Below are 18,389 nucleotides of genomic sequence, written 5' to 3'. Positions count from 1 at the left end.
GGAAAGAGTAGGATCAGAGGCACAGAAGAATAAAAACTGGTGGCACGTTGAGCTGAGAGGTAATAAGCCCACCCACCATATGGCTAGAGAGGAGGAATGAAACTGAAATGGTCGATCAGAGCACTATGCTGAACACAGAGAGAGTACAAGAGCAAACTCATGGTATCTGTTCTAGGAGCTTCGCAGCAAGGGTCCCCAACCCCCAGGCCACAGACTGGTACTGGTCTGTAGCCTGTTAGGAAACAGGCTGCACAGCAGGAGGTAAGCAGCAGGCAAGCCAGTGAAGCTTCATCTGTATTTCCAGCTGCTCCCCATCGCTTGCATTACCGCCTGAGCTCCGCCCCCTGTCAGATCAGCGGCTGCATTAGGTTCTCATAGGAGCGCAAACCCTACTGTGAACTGCGCATGTGAAGGATCTAGGTTGCACGCTCCTTATGAGAATCTAATGCCTGATGATCTGAGGTGGAGCTGAGGTGCTGATGCTAGCACTGGGGAGCGGCTGCAAACACAGATTATCATTAGCAGAGGGTTTGACTGCACAGAGACCATAATAAATCGTTTGCAGACTCATATCAAAACCCTATCAGTGGGGCTTCCCTGGTGGCGCAGTGGTTGAGAGTCCACCTGCCGATGCAGGGGACGCGGGTTCGTGCCCCAGTCCAGGAAGGTCCCATATGCCGCGGAGCAGCTGGGCCCGTGAGCCATGGCCGCTGAGCTTGTGCGTCCGGAGCCTGTGCTCCGCAACGGGAGAGGCCACAACAGTGAGAAGCCCGCATACCACAAAACAACAACAACAACAACAAAAAACCCTATCAGTGAGTGGGAACTGACAATTCAGCTGCATGTGGTAGCAGGCTTTAAGTCAGAATCTGACACTGATTTTAGTCTGCGCGTGGCCTGCCCATTATTTTATTTACCACTTCCATCTGCACCTCTTTCCCGCACTGCACATTTGTCTCGGTCACAGTTGTGGTAAGCCCACAAGCTAACCCTAGCCAAAATGAGTAAAAAACAAATGTCACTAGAGAGCTTCTTTGAAAAGGGGGAAAGGCCCAATGATGAAACAGCAGAAAACTCTAAGACCACCAACAAAAAGAAAACACCAAGAATCCTACTTAAATTACGGGTTCACTGCAACAGGTGATTGACATTCTCCAAGCCCACTTTGTATAATATGTGGCAACCGGTTATCCAACACAGCCATGAAACCTTCAAAACTGCTTTGCCACATGGAGAACAAGCACCCTGCATTAAAAACAAGCCTTTGGAGTTTTTCAAAAGGAAAAAATGTGAACACAAAAAACAGAAGCAATTATTGAAGGCCACCACTTCATCAAATGTGTCTGCACTGAAGGCATCGTTCTTAGTGGCTAACTGCATTGCTAAAGCTAAGAAGCCCTTTACTATTGGTGAAGAGTTGATCCTGCCTGCTGCTAAGGACATTTGTCATGAACTTTTTGGAGAGGCTGCAGTTCAAAAGGTGGCACGTGTTCCTCTTTCAGCTAGCACCCTAACTAGACAAACTGATGAAATAGCAGAGGATATTAAGGCACAATTGTTAGAGAGGATTAATGAGTCACAGTGGTACACAATCCAGATTGACGAGTCTACCAATGTTGACAACAAGGCAACAATGCTTGTTTTTGTGTGATATACTTTTCAGGAGGATGCACATGAGGATACGTTATGTACACTTTTGTTGCCAACCAACACCACAGCTACAGAACTATTCAAGTCTTTGAATGATTACGTATCAGGGAAACTGAATGGGTCATTTTGTGTCAGTATATGCATGAGCGGAGCAGCTGCCATGACTGGACGGCCTTCTAGTTTCACTACTCGGGTCAAAGAGGTCGTTTCTGAATGTGAGTCTACGCACTCTGTCATCCACAGAGAAACACTGGGTAGCGGAAAATTGTCACCTGAGCTTAACAGTGTTTTGCAGGATATCATTAAAATTATCAACCAAAGTAAAGTACACGCCCTTAACTCACGTTTGTTCGCACAGCTTTGCAAGGAGATGGACGCAGAGCACACACGTCTTCCCTTATACATAGAAGTGAGATGGCTTTCTAAAGGCAGATCACTGGCCAGAGGTTTTGAGTTAAGAGAGCTGCTCCAGAGATTTCTTTTAGAAAAACAGTCACCACTGGAAGCACATTTCAGTGCCACAGAATGGGTCACAAAACTTGCTTACTTGTGTGACATACTCAACCTGCTCAACAAACTCAATCTGTCACTTCAGGGGAGAACGACAACTGTGTTCAAGTTGGCAGAAAAAGAGGCTACATTCAAAGCCAAACTTGAATTATGGGGGCGACGAGTGAACACTGGGAATTTGACACGTTTCAAATATTGGCAAAGATTTTGAAAGAGACTGAGCCAGGGCCTTCTTTCTCCCAGCTGGTGCATGATCACCTATCTCAGCTTTCAAAAGACTTTGAGCATTACTTCCCAACCACAAAAGACCCCCAAACTGGGAAGGAATGGATCTGCGACCCACTTGTGAATAAGCCAGGTGAATCGACTTTGTCCATGCTAGAAGAGGATCAAGTGGTTGAGATCGCAAATGATGGTAGCCTTAAAAGTATGTTTGAGACAACTTCAAATCTCCATATGTTCTGGATGAAAGCTAAGGCGGAATATCCTGAGATTGCCACAAAAAGCACTGAAAAGGCTGCTTCCATTTCCAACACCCTATCTTTGTGAAGCAGGGTTTTCTGCAGTGACAGCAGCCAAAACGAGATTACGGAGTAGACTGGACATAAGCAACACACGTCGGGTGTCACTGTCTCCCGTCACCCCCAGATGGGACCATCTAGTTGCAGGAAAACAAGCTCAGGGATCCCACTGATTCTGCATTATGTTGAGTTGTATAATTATTTCCTTGTATATTATAATGTAATAATAATAGATATAAAGTACACAATAAATGTAATGCACTTAAATCATTCCAAAACCATCCCTCCTAACCCCCCACCCTGGGTCCGTGGAAAAACTGTCTTCCACAAAACCGGTCCCTGGTGCCAAAAAGGCTGGGGACTGCTGCTTTATAGTATCAAAGTGGGAGATGATCCTACTTTATTGTGGGAAGTAGCTAAGACAGAAGAATGGTCAGGATGCCAAGAAAGCACCGTGAAGGAAGAGATTTTACGCCATACTCAGAAAAGTGAACTGAGGTAAGGGCTAAAACTAGACAGAAAAAGCAGAAAGGACAGGACAGATTTCAACAACACTGAACAAATTATTTTCTCTATATATCTATTATGTAAGCTATATATATTGTATCTATTACATAAGCTAAGCAGTAGGGATTAACAGTGAGCAAGCAAATAGTCCCTATGATTAAGAAGTACATAGTCTAGTGAGATATCCAAATAAAACAGACAATTATGCTATAACAATGGTAAATTTTAAAAACTATGTAAGATAGGCTCTTAAATAAGATTTGATAGGTATGCGAGTTGGGAAGGGGAAGGCTTCCAGAGGAAATAACATCTAAGGTGAGATCTGAAGGATGAGGAGTTGATCAGGCAAAGGAGATGAAGAGGTAGGAATGATTTCAAGAAACATCTCAAAAACAGAAGAATAAAAATGAGAAGAAAAATCTCAGGTTTCTAGCTTGAGTGACAATAAATGGTGATGTCACTGAGAAAGGGAAATAAAAGAGACAAGGATAGTGGTCAGGGGAAAATTAGGAAGTCAGGTCCTACTGAACATTCAGATGAAAACACTAGTTGGGCAACGAAAAATATAGGTGTTCAGCTCAGGTGAGAGATCCAGGTATTTGATAAGATTATTTTAAAACCATTGCTTTCCCTTAAGTTAAAAATACTATACTAATTTAATCTGATCTATATAATTAAATCCCTATATAACAAATGTTGAAGGAATCATATAAAAAATTTAAAGAAACAAATGACAGAAAGTCATCCTGCCTCAAGCTCCCAATGTCCTATATTTTCAACTAGAAACAATTTGGTGAACTAGGGAAGAAAACATCTCATTTTCTGACTGATAACAAAGAACATTCTCTACCCAACCAACTCTTGAGGTTATATATAGTTTTTTATATCTCCATTGATTTTCAACGCTCAGAACAAATCATTATTCTAAGAAACATTCCTGGGGCTTCCCTGGTGGCAGAGTGGTTAAGAATCCACCTGCCAATGCAGGGGACACGGGTTCAAGCCCTGGTCTGGGAAAAGCCCACATGCCACAGAGCAATTAAGCCCGTGCACCACAACTACTGAGCCTGTGCTCTAGAGCCCGTGAGCCACAACTACTAAGCCTGCATGTCACAGCTACTGAAGCCTGTGAGCTTAGAGCCCACACACCACAACAAAGAGTAGCTCCTGCTTGCCACAGCTAGAGAAAGCCCACGTGCAGCAACGAAGACCCAACGCAGCCAAAAGTAAATACGTAAATTAAATAAAATAAACATTCCTTTCTTCATTATGCTTTTCCGTGTTTTCCAAATTTTTATGAGTATGTATTATAACCATCACTGAGGGGGAATAAGCAAATCTTGTAAAGCACCATATTCATTACATTCTCATTACAGTACCATATTATGTACATCGTTTATTTGCAGGTTTGATCCCTGGACTAAAATTAAATACCTTCATCTGAAAACCAAACAAATAAGAAGGAGCTAATCTTCTGTCAGATGACAATTTAGTAAAAGCCACAAATAAAATCTGTTTAAATTCTTTTTTCCTATTTTGTAGTTACACACGTCACTGCCTGATATATTAATAAAAGATTTAAAGGCTAAAGAGTAATACCATTGCACAGAAAAAATAGTCATTCACAGTAACAAAAGCCAAGGTTTATAATGCAATGTGTTAAAGACTTGGTGGTAGTGACTTAATACAACCATTTACAAAACTGAATTTTAACAACCATAATTTTAGCATGGGTAGATGAGCCTTATAATGACATTACTGAAGTTGACAGATGATGGAAGTTTTCCTACACTGTAGATTTGACCTAAAATAAAAGCCTAGGGAAAATATTTTCACAAGTGTCAAGTATAAACGTATTACACATTTATAAAATGTGACTACAATTTAAAACTTAATAAGGTTTTGAAGCACTATGATTTTCTTAATAAGACAGTCACAAAATGTTAGATTTTTTTTTTAATGTGTTTAGCTAATTCACTATATAAGACTGCCACTAGTACAACTTAACATTATGGTAACTAGAAGTTAGTGAAAGCTCAGTTTATCAAAATGTAACTAATACAGTAAGTCCCTAACATACGAACAAGTTCCATTCCGAGAGCACATACATTAAGTCCAATTTGCTCATAAGACCAACAAAGTTAGCCTAGGTACCCAAGTAACACAATCGGTTATATAGTACTGTACTGTAACAAGTTTATAATACTTTTCACACAAATAATACATAAAAAACAAAAAAAACACGAAAAATAAAAAAAACATTTTTAATCTTGCAGTACAGTACCTTGAAAAGTACAGTAGTACAGTACAACAGCTGGAATACAGGGGCTGTTGGCAGTACCAGCTACATCACTGCTGCTTTTACACTTGCTTCCAGACATCCTGGGCTTGAAATAAAGATACTGTACTACTGTACTCTGTAAGTACTGTAAAGTACACAAAAGCACAACCACTTGTAGAGGATGCACACACGTGTCAATGTACGCCAGACACGTGAACTAACTTATGCAACTGGACATGTGAACATGTGTTCACAACTTGAAGGTTCGTATGTAGGGGACTTACTGTATTACAAGTGTTTGTATCAGCAAGAACATTTTATGTACGATGCTCTACTTCCTATTAAAACTCATTACAAAAACATTTCATAAGTAATGTAACTACTGTTGAAATCAAGCAAGCCCTAGAATACTGGGGTATGCATCTATTTTCATAGGCTTGAGAGGCACAGATGACAAGTATTTTCAAATCTAGATACTATTTTTTTTAATTAATTAATTAATTTATTTATTTTTGGCTGTGTTAGGTCTTTGTTTCTGTGCGAGGGCTTTTCTCTAGTTGCGGCGAGCAGGGGCCACTCTTCATCGCGGTGCGCGGGCCTCTCATTATCGCGGCCTCTCTTGTTGTGGAGCACAGGCTCCAGTGCACTCTGTGTGAGCACAGGCTCAGTAGTTGTGGCTCACGGGCCTAGTTGATCCGGGACATGTGGGATCCTCCCAGACCAGGGCTCGAACCCGTGTCCCCTGCATTGGCAGGCAGATTCTCAACCACTGCGCCACCAGGGAAGCCCCAAATCTAGCTACTATTAAATGCACATTTCTCATAAGGCAAGCAAAAATGCTAATGGACCGCTCATAGACCATATGAAATGAAGTCTATACACCATTATAGACTGAGTAATCAAATGTTTACTTTTTTTTCAAACCAAAATAAAAATGTTCTAAATCTTAATGAAAAGCTGTCTTATATAATAGAAAAAAATGTAGAACTAGAACTATACAACCAGGTTTGGGTGCCAGCCAGCACTTTTGCTGACCTGATGTATGACTTTGATTATTTTCCCCCATAAGTAAAAAAGAAATTGGATTATGTAATCTCCAAGCGTTTGTTTTCGTTTGTTTGTTTTTTGATTCCAATACTAAAAGCTTTATGTAATAGGCAAAGGCCAATTTTTGAGCTGGAAATAGACTTTGATAGAATTCAGTAGAAGGCAGATAAGTCAAAACTAAACAATCCCGTTTAAAAAGGTGCCCAGACTAAGGTTACAGAATGTCAAGACATACTGTTCAAATTGGCAGATGATACTAAGGACGATCACTGAAATTACTGTGGATTTGAAGCTATACTGCTTTCTATAGACATTTACTCTCAGAATTCATTCCTCCTGGCAGAATTTTCATATGGGGATACCCCCTCCTCCATGTGGTCTCGGTGGCAAACTAGCTGCCCCCCCCACCCCGACCCTGCAGCCCAGGACAGAGCTCACAACAAATCAGCAAACAATACAACCTTGGCCACTGACTGTTTCAGTAGGTAGGACCCTAAACCAGTCCAATCAGATTGAATTTTAGGATTTGTTCAGGAACTGCCAAAAGAGAGTAACTCCACTAGATCTGAAATAATAGGTACATGAGACTCAGATGTGCAATAACCCCCTTGACAACATAACAGGAAAGCCTATCTGAGAATGGAACCATGCAGTGGAAGTGGAAACAAGAAATGGAGAGAGCAAGAGAACTGATTGTATCATTTGAGCCCCAGAATGAAGCTATGCTTTAAGCCATCCCTAGTTCTAGGAGGTCTTAGTTTCACAAGTAAATAAATTCACTCTCACTTAGTCTGGGTTGAGTTCTTTCTTGGAACTGAAAAAAAATCATAATTAAGTTTCTCTACAATAATCTCAATGTAGTCTCATGGATGAGGAAAGATCTTTCCCAAGTTCTTGCCATATAACCCAGCTAAATCATTTAATCCCCTTATGTCTCAATATCATCAACAAAATAAAGTATCAGCCATTATCTGCTTTAAAGTGTTGTGAAGGTTAAAAAAAAAAATGTTTGTGTAAGTAAAATGATATTTAAATCCAATGCCCTGTAGATGGAAAAATGGTCTCACTTTTTAAAAAGTAATTTTAGGAGGTCATTTTTACAATGAGTATTACTATAAAAAGTTTCTAGGGAACAAGGGAATTCGGAAATACCAACAGGGCCTGCTGTATTTAGATTCAAATCTAATTGTATTCAAGCCTGTTTCTACACAGTATGTGAGTATAAAAAAGAAAATCCAACTCCAAATCAAGCAGTCCTGAGATTAGGCTTTTTTTTTTTTTTAGATTCCATATGTGTTAGCATACAGTATTTGTTTTTCTCTTTCTGACTTACTTCACTTTGTATGACAGACTCTAGGTCCATCCACCTCCCTACAAATAACTCAATTTTGTTCCGTTTTATGGCTGAGTAATATTCCATTGTATACATGTGCCACATCTTCTTTATCCATTCATCTGTCATTGGACATTTAGGTTGTTTCCATGTCCTGGCTATTGTAAACTGTGCTGCAGTAAACATTGTGGTACATGTCTCTTTCTGAATTATGGTTTTCTCAGGGTATATGCCCAGTAGTGGGATTGCTGGGTCATATGGTATTCTATTTTTAGTTTTTTAAGGAACCTCTGTACTGTTCTCCATAGTGGTTGTATCAATTTACATTCCTACCAATAGTGCAGGAGGGTTCCCTTTTCTCCACACCCTTCCCAGCATTTATTTCTAGATTTTTTGATAATGGCCATTCTGACTAGTGTGAGGTGATACCTCATTGTAGTTTTTATGTGCATTTCTCTAATAATTAGTGATGCTGAGCATCTTTGCATGTGCCTCTTGGCCATCTGTATGTCTTCTTCGGTGAAATGCCTATTTAGGTCTTCTGCCCATTTTTTAATTGTATTGTTTGTTTCTTTGATATTGAGCTCCATGAGCTGTTTGTATATATCAGAAATTAATCCTTTGTCTGCTGCTTCGTTTGCAAATATTTTCTCCCATTCTGAGCGTTGTCTTTTCATCTTGTTTATGGTTTCCTTTGCAGTGCAAAAGCTTTTAAGTTTCATTAGGTCCCATTTGTTTATTTTTGTTCTTATTTTCATTAAGAAGTGGGTCAAAAAAGATCTTGCTGTGGTTTATGTCAGAGAGTTTTTCCTATGTTTTCCTCTATGAGTTTTATAGTGTCTGGTCTTACATTTAGGTCTTTAATCCATTTGGAGTTTATTTTTGTGTATGGTGTTAGGTAGTGTTCTAATTTCATTCTTTTACATGTAGCTGTCCAGTTTTCCCAGCACCATTTACTGAAGAGGCTCTCTTTTCTCCATTGTATGTTCTTGCTTCCTGTGTCATAAATTAGGTGACCATATATGCATGGGTTTATCTCTGGGCTTTCTATTTGCCTTAGATTTAATAAGGTACACCGATTCCCATTTTAAGAACCATAGTACTTAACCAAATAAAGTAGTACGTACCCAAGATATACATTAGAAACAGAAAAGAGTGTGTGGACGTATTTATATAATCAGGTATAATTTTACTTTACATACCTCTGTAGGTCAACTATTTCATTGTTAAGGGTATCTAGCTCCTTAATAGCAGAGAAATCTGCGACAGGACTTGATCCTATGATGTTCTAAAAACAAAGAGTTCACAATTATAACATTATTACTATAAAATTCCATGCGGCAAAGCATTAAAAATGTTTAAAAGCACTATATGGATACATATTTTATGGTATTACTAACACTTTTAATTCACTTAAGAAAACCCTATCTAGTGCAATTTTACACACACACACATATAGGCAGTTATATACTAAGACATTTTCCCTTAAACTCTCTAAAAGCTGTTGTTCTGTAATATATACCACCACTTGAGATCCCAATGTCTTTGTCGTGTGATCTTAGCCTGTCTAGAATGTTGCAGTAAAGCAGATATCAGATTTATAAACTAATTCCTCCACTGAAGCATAAATTTCTTGGGGAGGTGAATTGTGATTTATTTGTATTTGTATTAAATAAATGGTGGTTGATTTTATTTAATTCAACAAAGTATTTTATTAAATACTTTCAGTGTCTATTTAAAGTAAAACTAACTGCTCTGCATGTTCCATAGTAAATATTAATATCACCATACATGAAACTGTCTTATATGACATCCTTTACCTATGGTTTTCTTTCAATAATGGAGGTATCAAAATTAGTCTCTGAATGGTATTTGTATTTAGAAAACCTAGCTGTGTTTATTCTGGGCTCTGCTGTTTTACTAGCTGCATGATCTTCACTGCAAAACAGGGGAATAATCTCTGCCCTGCCCACTTTAAAAATTAAATAAATATTGCATATGAAGTCACTCTACAAACTTTATGATATTTTATAAATGTAAGCTATTATTATACTTAACTTCCTCAATAGAATATGCTCTTGAAAGTTGGAAAGGCTCCCAATGACTTGCTTTCACCCTGGCTCAGTCCCCTTTGTGAACCATTTTTGATGCCTTATATAGCTGGCTGAAGTCAAGGCAAAAAGACAACTGCTCCTTCAAACACTTGACCTACACCCAATGCTACAACCAAACTGACAAATAACAGGATGATCATCATGAGGAAATGTTAAAACTGAGGCCTAAACATGTAAAACTAAGATATATTGAGGACCTTATTAGCAGAACATAAAACTTAGTATTATACTTATGTTGCTGTGAACTTAAGGTATGTCACCAACTTGCACAACAGAAGAAGAAACCTAAAAGTTCACAGTATCCTATCTGCTCACATTTATGTAATGGTTTACAAATTTACTAAGTACTAATCTGAAAACTGGTCTGTAGGTAGGGCAGATATTATCATTAACCCCATTTTAGAGCTAAAGAAACATATTAAATGACTTGCTTAAAGTTGAACCCAGCTAGCTAATAGGCGATATTGATCAGGAGACTTCTAATCAAATTCAAGTGCTATTTCACATTATGTCCCTTGGCACCTGCATATTAAGATCATTTAGGTAAATGAAACCATTACCCTAAAAGCCAACTTGATAAACAGGTACATCAATAAAATGTGAAAAATAACTCCTTCTATATTTCTTTATGCTATACTGCATAACCGTCCTCATATGTTTTGTTTTGTTTTGTTTTGACTATCAATACCAAAATTCATCCGTTAGGACTCAATTAACGCTATTCTCAATTTTATATTAATTACAGATTTGTACCAAATATGCCTCTTACTATGTTTCACTGACACATAGACCCTTATCATTCTAAAAAGTCAGAAATTTTAAAGTGGGTTTCTGAATGTGACGAGTATTTACTAGGATTTTAACTCTGCCCAAACTTGACTTATGAGCTAATTAAGCCTGGCCAGACAATTTGAAAGGCGAACAAAATGAAAAATTAGCACTTAGTCTCACTTTTATCACCAAGAGTAACTTACATCACATAAGTGCTACTGAGAAATTTGCCATCAGAGGTGCAAGCAAACCAAGAAACTCAGGACTCCCATACCTGTTCTGTCACTCTAACTCAAAAAAAGTGACTCACATTTGACAGTCTTTCACTATTAAAAATATCATCAAATAAGAAGAGTGAGACAAATAAGTTTAACTTCAAACAAGTTATAAGGTAATACCATAGATGACTCCAGAATGAAGATTAGTGTACTTAGTTGGTACTGATAAGTGTACTTGTGTCACTCTCAATTGCTGACACAAAAATTAAACTCCTGTTCTAGAGCAATAAAATAACATGCAATCAGGAAGCACAGAAAAAGTTCGGCTAACAGTATATAAAGTATAAGAAGGGCATATGAAGAAAAATGTACCATGTCCCCTTCTTGCAAAATATTTTCTCTCACCCTGTTTTGTGTATTACACAAAAATTCCACTTTGGTGATTTTAAGTGGATCAGAGAGCTTCGGGAAGGCAAGTTAAAATGCACACAAGGACCAAGTGACAGACATGTGACAAAAGCATGCTGTTTAGGTATTTTCTCTGCATTAACTTTGAGGCATAAACAACCTCTAATTTCAAAATGTTATCTTGTAAACCAAAAACCGTAATGCTAAAAAAGGCATAAAGTAAAGCTCTAACCTTGAGAGAGTAGAGTTAAGAAACTGACAGTACAAGAAAGGCGAAAAGCAGAGTGCTGCAGAATGGAAAAAATAGTCCAAACTAGAAAAAACACAGAAAGGAAAGCAACATTCAAAAAAGGATTAGTCAAAGCTGCAAAAAAATGCAGTCCTAAAAAAATTAGATTATAAAGAGAAAAGAGATTATTTGAAAGACAAAACAAATGCAAATTTTAATTTTTAAGGTTAAAATTTTTGGGTATAGATAAGACAACAGTGATAAAATCCCATTTTAATGAATAATACTGATATCTGACATGGACAAAAGTATCTATGCTCTAGTGAATGGACTTCAGTAAATCTACTTAACTGAAAATTCTGTATAGCAGATGCAACTCGAAGTGCCTACTAATGTTACAAAGACTTCAATGAACAAACAATTTGCTTCAGAAAATTCTGCTGTATGTGTATTTTGTGTTGGTGGGAGACTCTGTGGGTATAAAATGAAGGCAGCAAGGAAAAAAAGCAGTCTACATAGGTGAAAGAAGATGAAACAACACAGTGTTCCATAACTGAGATACAGTTAGAGCAGGGGGCATAAATACAAATTTGTAACCTTTATCTTTCTGGGTGGCATCACTTTTAGCCTTCTCTACAACTTAGGGAACCCATGTTCTACATCAAAAGAAATCTCAGAAATTCACAAAATGCTCCCCCCCAAAACACTCACAAAGCAGATAAAATCAAGTAGTTACTTAATGTGAAAATAAGAATAAAAACTCTTATACGTAACTTCTATATTTAGTGGCTATAAATTTCCATTTAGTTGACTTAGGAAAAAAATCCAATTTTGACTGTTACTAGATTTGTTAAAATGGGATTTTTTAACCTATGTGACAAAATTAATGCAAGACATTCTACTAACATTTTAAAGAGAACTCTCCTGATACCAAATATGTGACAACTCCTATATAGGTAACTCTGAAGAATCACCACATCCATGGTTACTTTGTAGGTCACAAGATACTTAAAGACACAAAGTGTGGAGGGCAAACAGCCACTAGAGCATGCAAGTCCTTTTAAAGCTCTATTATAAGGCCAAGATATTATAAACCACAATATTAGTAAGGGTTTCTAGATGAGAAGAGAAAAATCAAGGTACAGCATTACTGAAACATGTAGTTTTGAAAATTCCCACTGTTGGCCAGAACCAAAAGTAGCTAAAACCTGTTTCTAGCTGTTCAGATATGAAATTCGGTTGTAAGCTCAGGAATAGAGGGTCATCTATATGGCAAAAACCACACAGACTTTTCCTCAACAAGTTTTTCTTTTCTTTTTTTTAATGTAAAATTGACAACAAGCAATCATAATCTCCTAGATTTTGTTTTCAAATCTGTATTGTTTTCTCCAAGAGTGAATTATCAAATGAAATGCAGTAATTTAATTCTTATAAGTTTCATTTAAAATTTACACTCTATTCATAAAAATTAATTCACATATCCACGGGAGAAAAACAAGACCACGTTTTCCAGTTTTAAGACTGGAAAGTATGGTTGTCATATGTGTAATGAATGGTAGGATAAATGAGCTGTAGCCCAAGGATATCATACAAGGTATTCCAACATACTTATAGGCACAAATTAAACCGCAAACAGTATACTGCTTTGTTTCTAGCCAGATACATTTTCTCCACTATTCCATACAAATCGATTCTGTCACCTGGCATAGCATTTGTTCTTTTCTGTTAATGCATTAAGGTTTTCTTTTAAGTTGTCTTACCTTTTGTAAAGTGGCCCTATCTGATGGTGGAATCATCTCAGGAGTAAGAATGTGAGGAGGATCGATGCCCTTTATTAACTTTTGATTGATTAAGTGAAAAGCCAAGGCAAACTGATCTTTTGAAAGCTTCCCACAGTCCTTTGTGTCACATAATGCCCTGTACAAATAAACAAAATGAACAGTATGTAAATGTCACAATTACCATTCTAAAAATCCAGGGGAAAATTAATATGACTATGTAGCTTTGAAATAATCACCAGTTGAATTTAAAAAATAAAGTCATACCAACTTATGGCTAGCCAAAAACTCACTAAAATGTTAGAAGAGAGATATTGGCTAAAATGGTAAGAAAAAGAGACTGTTCACCTTGGTGCTGAGCAGGGTCCTCTAATTTGGGTTTTCTCTGTGCTTTCTTACCAATTTCCAGAACCACTACGGAGTAAAAGCTGTGGTGGGCCAAAGAATTCCAACATTCTCTACTCCCAACATTTTCAACATTAAAACATGTTAAAAATGAAACCTAAGTTTCAACAAATTTGGTTCGTTAGTGGCATTACAATGATTCTAAAACAAGCAAAATACGCCATGTCGGCTTGTTTCCTACAACTTTTGAAGTAGGAGGATGTCAGGATCACCGTCAAAGAAAAATAACAGCTGCAAATGGAGATCACGTGTGGAGGGAAGGCAGCAATCTGGAAACCTTTACAAAAATCACTTGAAGAGAAACAGCAAATGTTTTATTCTATTTGCTTCCCCCCCGCCTTTTTTTTTTAAGGTCAGCTTTCTAAAGTCCTGATCTGTTTGATTCATTGAAAACCAATGTGGCCTGATTAAAAGACTATGGGATATGGTGTCAAAGAAACCTTAAATTCCAGCTTTTCTACTTATTTCTTCTTGTGACATTGGCCATATTTTTTAACCTCTCCAAGCCTTAGTTTCTTCATCTATAAAGTGTAAATTACACCTATCTTGCAAGGTTACTGTGAGAATTAAAGACAAAGTACATAAAAAGTCTGGGCATAATGGCAAACCCATGACAGCTGCCATTTATTCAGCATAGTGCCTAGCCTACGCACTTGAAAGTCTGGGCATAATGGCAAGCCCATGACAGCAGCCATTTATTCAGCATAGTACCTAGCCTAGGCACTTGAAAGTGGCAGCTATCACTAGCTACATATATTTAATCTTTCCCAGTCTTGGGTTCTTGTTCCTTTTAAGGCAGATCTGCTGTCCTTTGTTCTTTTCTAAGTTCCTCTTTGCAACTATATGGTTCTACTTCTGATGTTTGCTGCCCCTTGAAAAACTCATGATAACTAACCTCGGTAATAGGTGGATTGGCAGCAGGAACACTATAAAAAGCATTTTCATAATATTATCTCATTTAATGTGAAATTCATTAGAGACACTAAAGTTTGTCATTTTTTAAGGACCAAGTGTATAGTTCCCACGTAAAGGTATAAAAGTATACATATATCCTATAGAAAGAATTATATAAGTATACCTTGAAGATTCTGGATTTGTTTTATATTGTTTAAATTTCAGAATTTTGGATTCTCTCTTAAAAACTGAAGTTTAATTAGCTGATATAAACCAATGCTGGATTTTAACATTCTAATAACCATTAACTGACACTGTCAATCCAATAAAACTATAGGTAACCCATTCTTAAGCTTCTGTCCACTATCCAGAAGAAATCATCAGACTTAAATTTTTCTCTACAAAGAATTCTAAACAAAAACTGTCCTACTTACAAATGCCTAAAAACAAGAATCTACAAAACTAGAGTTGATACAAAACCATATTTGTTTTTTAACTCAACTTAAATAAAGTCTTACCAAATATGGGCTAGTAAGGCAGAAGGTAAACCTGTCTTCAGGAAGATTTCACGGACTTCCAATCCAGACACAAATCCATCCATATCTTTATCAGTTTTCAAGAAGATTTCATCATATTTAGCTTTTTCTGCAGGGGATACAACCCACTACAGGAAAAAAAAAAATATATAGTATTTCCACCAAAATGAAACAAACTTTGAAGTGTCCCTCTTTCAGCCCATGACAGTAACTTTCACAAATTCTGTGCAATTCTACCCCACTATCTATAGCAACAGTGTGTCACTTCCATCACACCCCAATTGAAATGCTGTGATGAAGAGAAAATTACAGAATAAAAATATAGGTTAGCTATAGGGACTGTACTTAAAGATGTCCATTTTACTTTTCTTTAAGTAATGAGTAAATTCAAGCACAGTTAACTCTTGACTTATGAATGACCACATTAAGATGCGTAACTAGGAGAGTCTACATAAACAAAAGATTCAGATAATTCTAAATCTCCATTTTTTTATAGTTTCATTCCCTGTTCTTAACTGTAGCCAAACTGGTTGATCTGCATATTCTGTCATTATTTTCCTTTACTCAACCTAACAAGAAGGAGGTTGTAGGAAAAAAAAGGCCTTGAACAATACCAAATTGGAAAATTTGATCCCAAAGAATCAAGAGTTAACTAGAGATTAAACAAACAAAACATCTATTAACTTTGCCAGGGCAAGCATGCCAGATTAACATGGAGCATCTTCTTTCTCCAACTTTAATTCCAGGTAGATCAAGGCAAAGCCAATGAAACATCCATATGACCTAAGTAAGGCCAAATGCAGGAGAGGATTATGTCTTCTCTAGGACATCACATTATATAGGTTCAACCAGAGGGAGCTCTGACTTTTTGATCCCTTTGATTGCTCCTTCTATCTTCATCAAGCAATCAACTGTTAAATGCCATGCATTTTGTTTTTTAAAAATAGTCCTTTAACACTGATAAATCTATACCTGTCTTAATGGTGCTTTGGTAGGTAAAATGCCTACAGGTGGTAAGGAGTGGTAAGGTTCCTTGGCTGATGTTGAAGAGGGGATCAACCGCACAGAGCCTGATATACTGACCGTTTTCCTCTTAGAAGGTGGCACCAAGGCTGGAGGCAAGGACACTGGCACAGGTTCTTTCTCCAATGCGCAGTATACCAAAAACATGGCCTTCAAAACAGATGAACCAGGGTCATATATATTAAAATCATCTAAAAACAACCACCCACGAACTGATTATTGTTCAACAAAAAAGCATCTTCAAGTTGCCTCAAATCCTTTTTTTAAGAAATTAGGCTGGGAAGGAAAGAAAGAGGAAAAGAGGGAGAGATGAAAGGAAGGACGGAGAAAAGGAAATAAATCAAAACTAAGCAACTTTTAGGAAGATATCCTAAGCAGTAAAAACTCAGACACACACCCTTCAAGTAAAGGTCTTGTAATATCAAAAGAAAACAACCTGGGGAAAAAAATATTTGCAAAGAAAGAATTAACTTCTCTAATATATAAAGAATACTTAGATATTAACAGAAGAAAACCGCAAAATCCAGTAGGAAAATAGGCTAAGAGTATTAACAGATACCTTACAGAAAAGTATATATCACAAATGGCCTATCCTTTAACTTATAAAAATATGCTCACTTTCACTCCCAAGAAAACGGCAAGTTAAAACTATATGAAAATACCATTTTCCTTCTAATGGCAAAAGTCCAAAGTTTCATAACACAATTTGTTAGCTAGACTGGACAAACAGGCACTCTCGTACATTGCTAGTGAGAGCTCAAACTGGTATCAAGACTACTGAATGGTACTTTGGCAACATCTACCAAATTATTTATTTCCCTTTTGGCTCAGAAATCTGACATCTGGGAGTCTATCCTCAGATATCCTCTACCTGCCTGCATAGGAAATGCTGTATGAAATAGGTTTTTAATTATAGAATTGTTCGTATTAGCACCCAAGTGCTCATCAGCAAAGACTGGTTTAAAAAACTATGGTATACCCATACAATGAAATACTATCAAACAAACCAACCCCCCACCTGCCCAAGAAAAAGCAAATCCATGGGAAATATTCTGTATCTTAACTACGGTGGTACCTTCACAGATATATACAATTGTCAAAACTCATCAAATTATATAGTTAAATTGAATGCAGTTCATTGTATGTAAAGTAGTCCTTAATAAAGCTGACCAGAAAAAGAATCATGGAGCCCTCTGTGTGAAAAGATATCCAAGATACTATGTTAACATGAAAAAAGTATAGCTGTGAACAGTGTGTATGTATAATAATAGTGTGTAACCTTTATGGTAAGGGGATAATAATTATTCATATCTGTTTCTGTTTCCATTAAGAAATTCTATGAGGATAAACAAGAAAGGAAGGATAAATAAGAATATATAGAGTAGGTGTAAATGGAGCAGTTGAGGGCAAGGATGGGACTGACATTTCCACTGAATATCTTCTTATATTGTACTGATTTCTGAACCACGAGAATGTATTACCTATTAAAATTATTTTTAATTATTAAATACAAAAAACCCCACAAATTTTCTATTTCCAAAAGCTTGAAACTCCAGAAAGAAAACTACTTTCAACCAAATTCACAATATATGTAATATTATTTCATACTTTCAACCAAATTCACAATATATGTAATATTATTAGCTTGGCAATGAGCTAAAAGAAGTGACTAACATGCACATTAAAGGTCAGTATTCCTCTTGCTACAGATGGGAGTCATTTCCTGGAAAAGTGGACACTTGAAGCAAAAAAGCTATGTCAGCCATCTGCTGCCAACAGACAACACAGTTTTTCAAAGTTAAAAAAATATATTACTAAGTTCATGTTGCCTTGAAAATAATTTTCCTGACAAAACTGAAGTCAAAAATTTTTCTACCTAATAAAATAGAAAAAGTGAACAGTATACGGTTGAATTATGATTTTGTTTTCTTATTATATTGTACTTTACCCTAATCAAAGCATGTCACTGAAACAAATACTAAAAGCAACTAAATCAAATGATGTACAATGCTTGAAACCTGGCCAGCAACTAGTTTTTAAACTGAAATGTACTATGTACTAGCAAATGCATTTGCACAGTTAGAGACAGACACTTAACTAAGAAGCATTTCATGTATCTTTTTGATGATTTCAAGGTAAATGCATCAAAAATAACCTAAGCTTA

At 36.9% G+C, this 18,389-nt stretch overlaps 1 protein-coding gene across 1 annotated transcript in view; it reads right to left on the bottom strand.

Annotated features, from left to right (window-relative positions):
- Window positions 1-18,389, bottom strand: part of EPS15 (epidermal growth factor receptor pathway substrate 15) — a 155,621-nt gene that overhangs the window by 73,743 nt on the left and 63,489 nt on the right. The window contains exons 9-12 of the mRNA XM_007459632.1: window positions 16,286-16,375; window positions 15,185-15,330; window positions 13,350-13,506; window positions 9,052-9,137 (exon numbers count right to left, since the gene is read on the bottom strand). Of these exons, the coding sequence (XP_007459694.1) occupies window positions 9,052-9,137; window positions 13,350-13,506; window positions 15,185-15,330; window positions 16,286-16,375 (479 nt within the window). The remainder of the gene's footprint in view (window positions 1-9,051; window positions 9,138-13,349; window positions 13,507-15,184; window positions 15,331-16,285; window positions 16,376-18,389) is intronic.

Source organism: Lipotes vexillifer, unplaced genomic scaffold (genome assembly GCF_000442215.2).
Source record: "Lipotes vexillifer unplaced genomic scaffold, Lipotes_vexillifer_v1.1 scaffold525, whole genome shotgun sequence".
NCBI classification, from domain to species: Eukaryota; Metazoa; Chordata; class Mammalia; order Artiodactyla; family Lipotidae; genus Lipotes; species Lipotes vexillifer.
The sequence above is the reverse complement of the archived record's forward strand: the minus strand, read 5'-3'. Positions and strand labels throughout refer to the sequence as shown.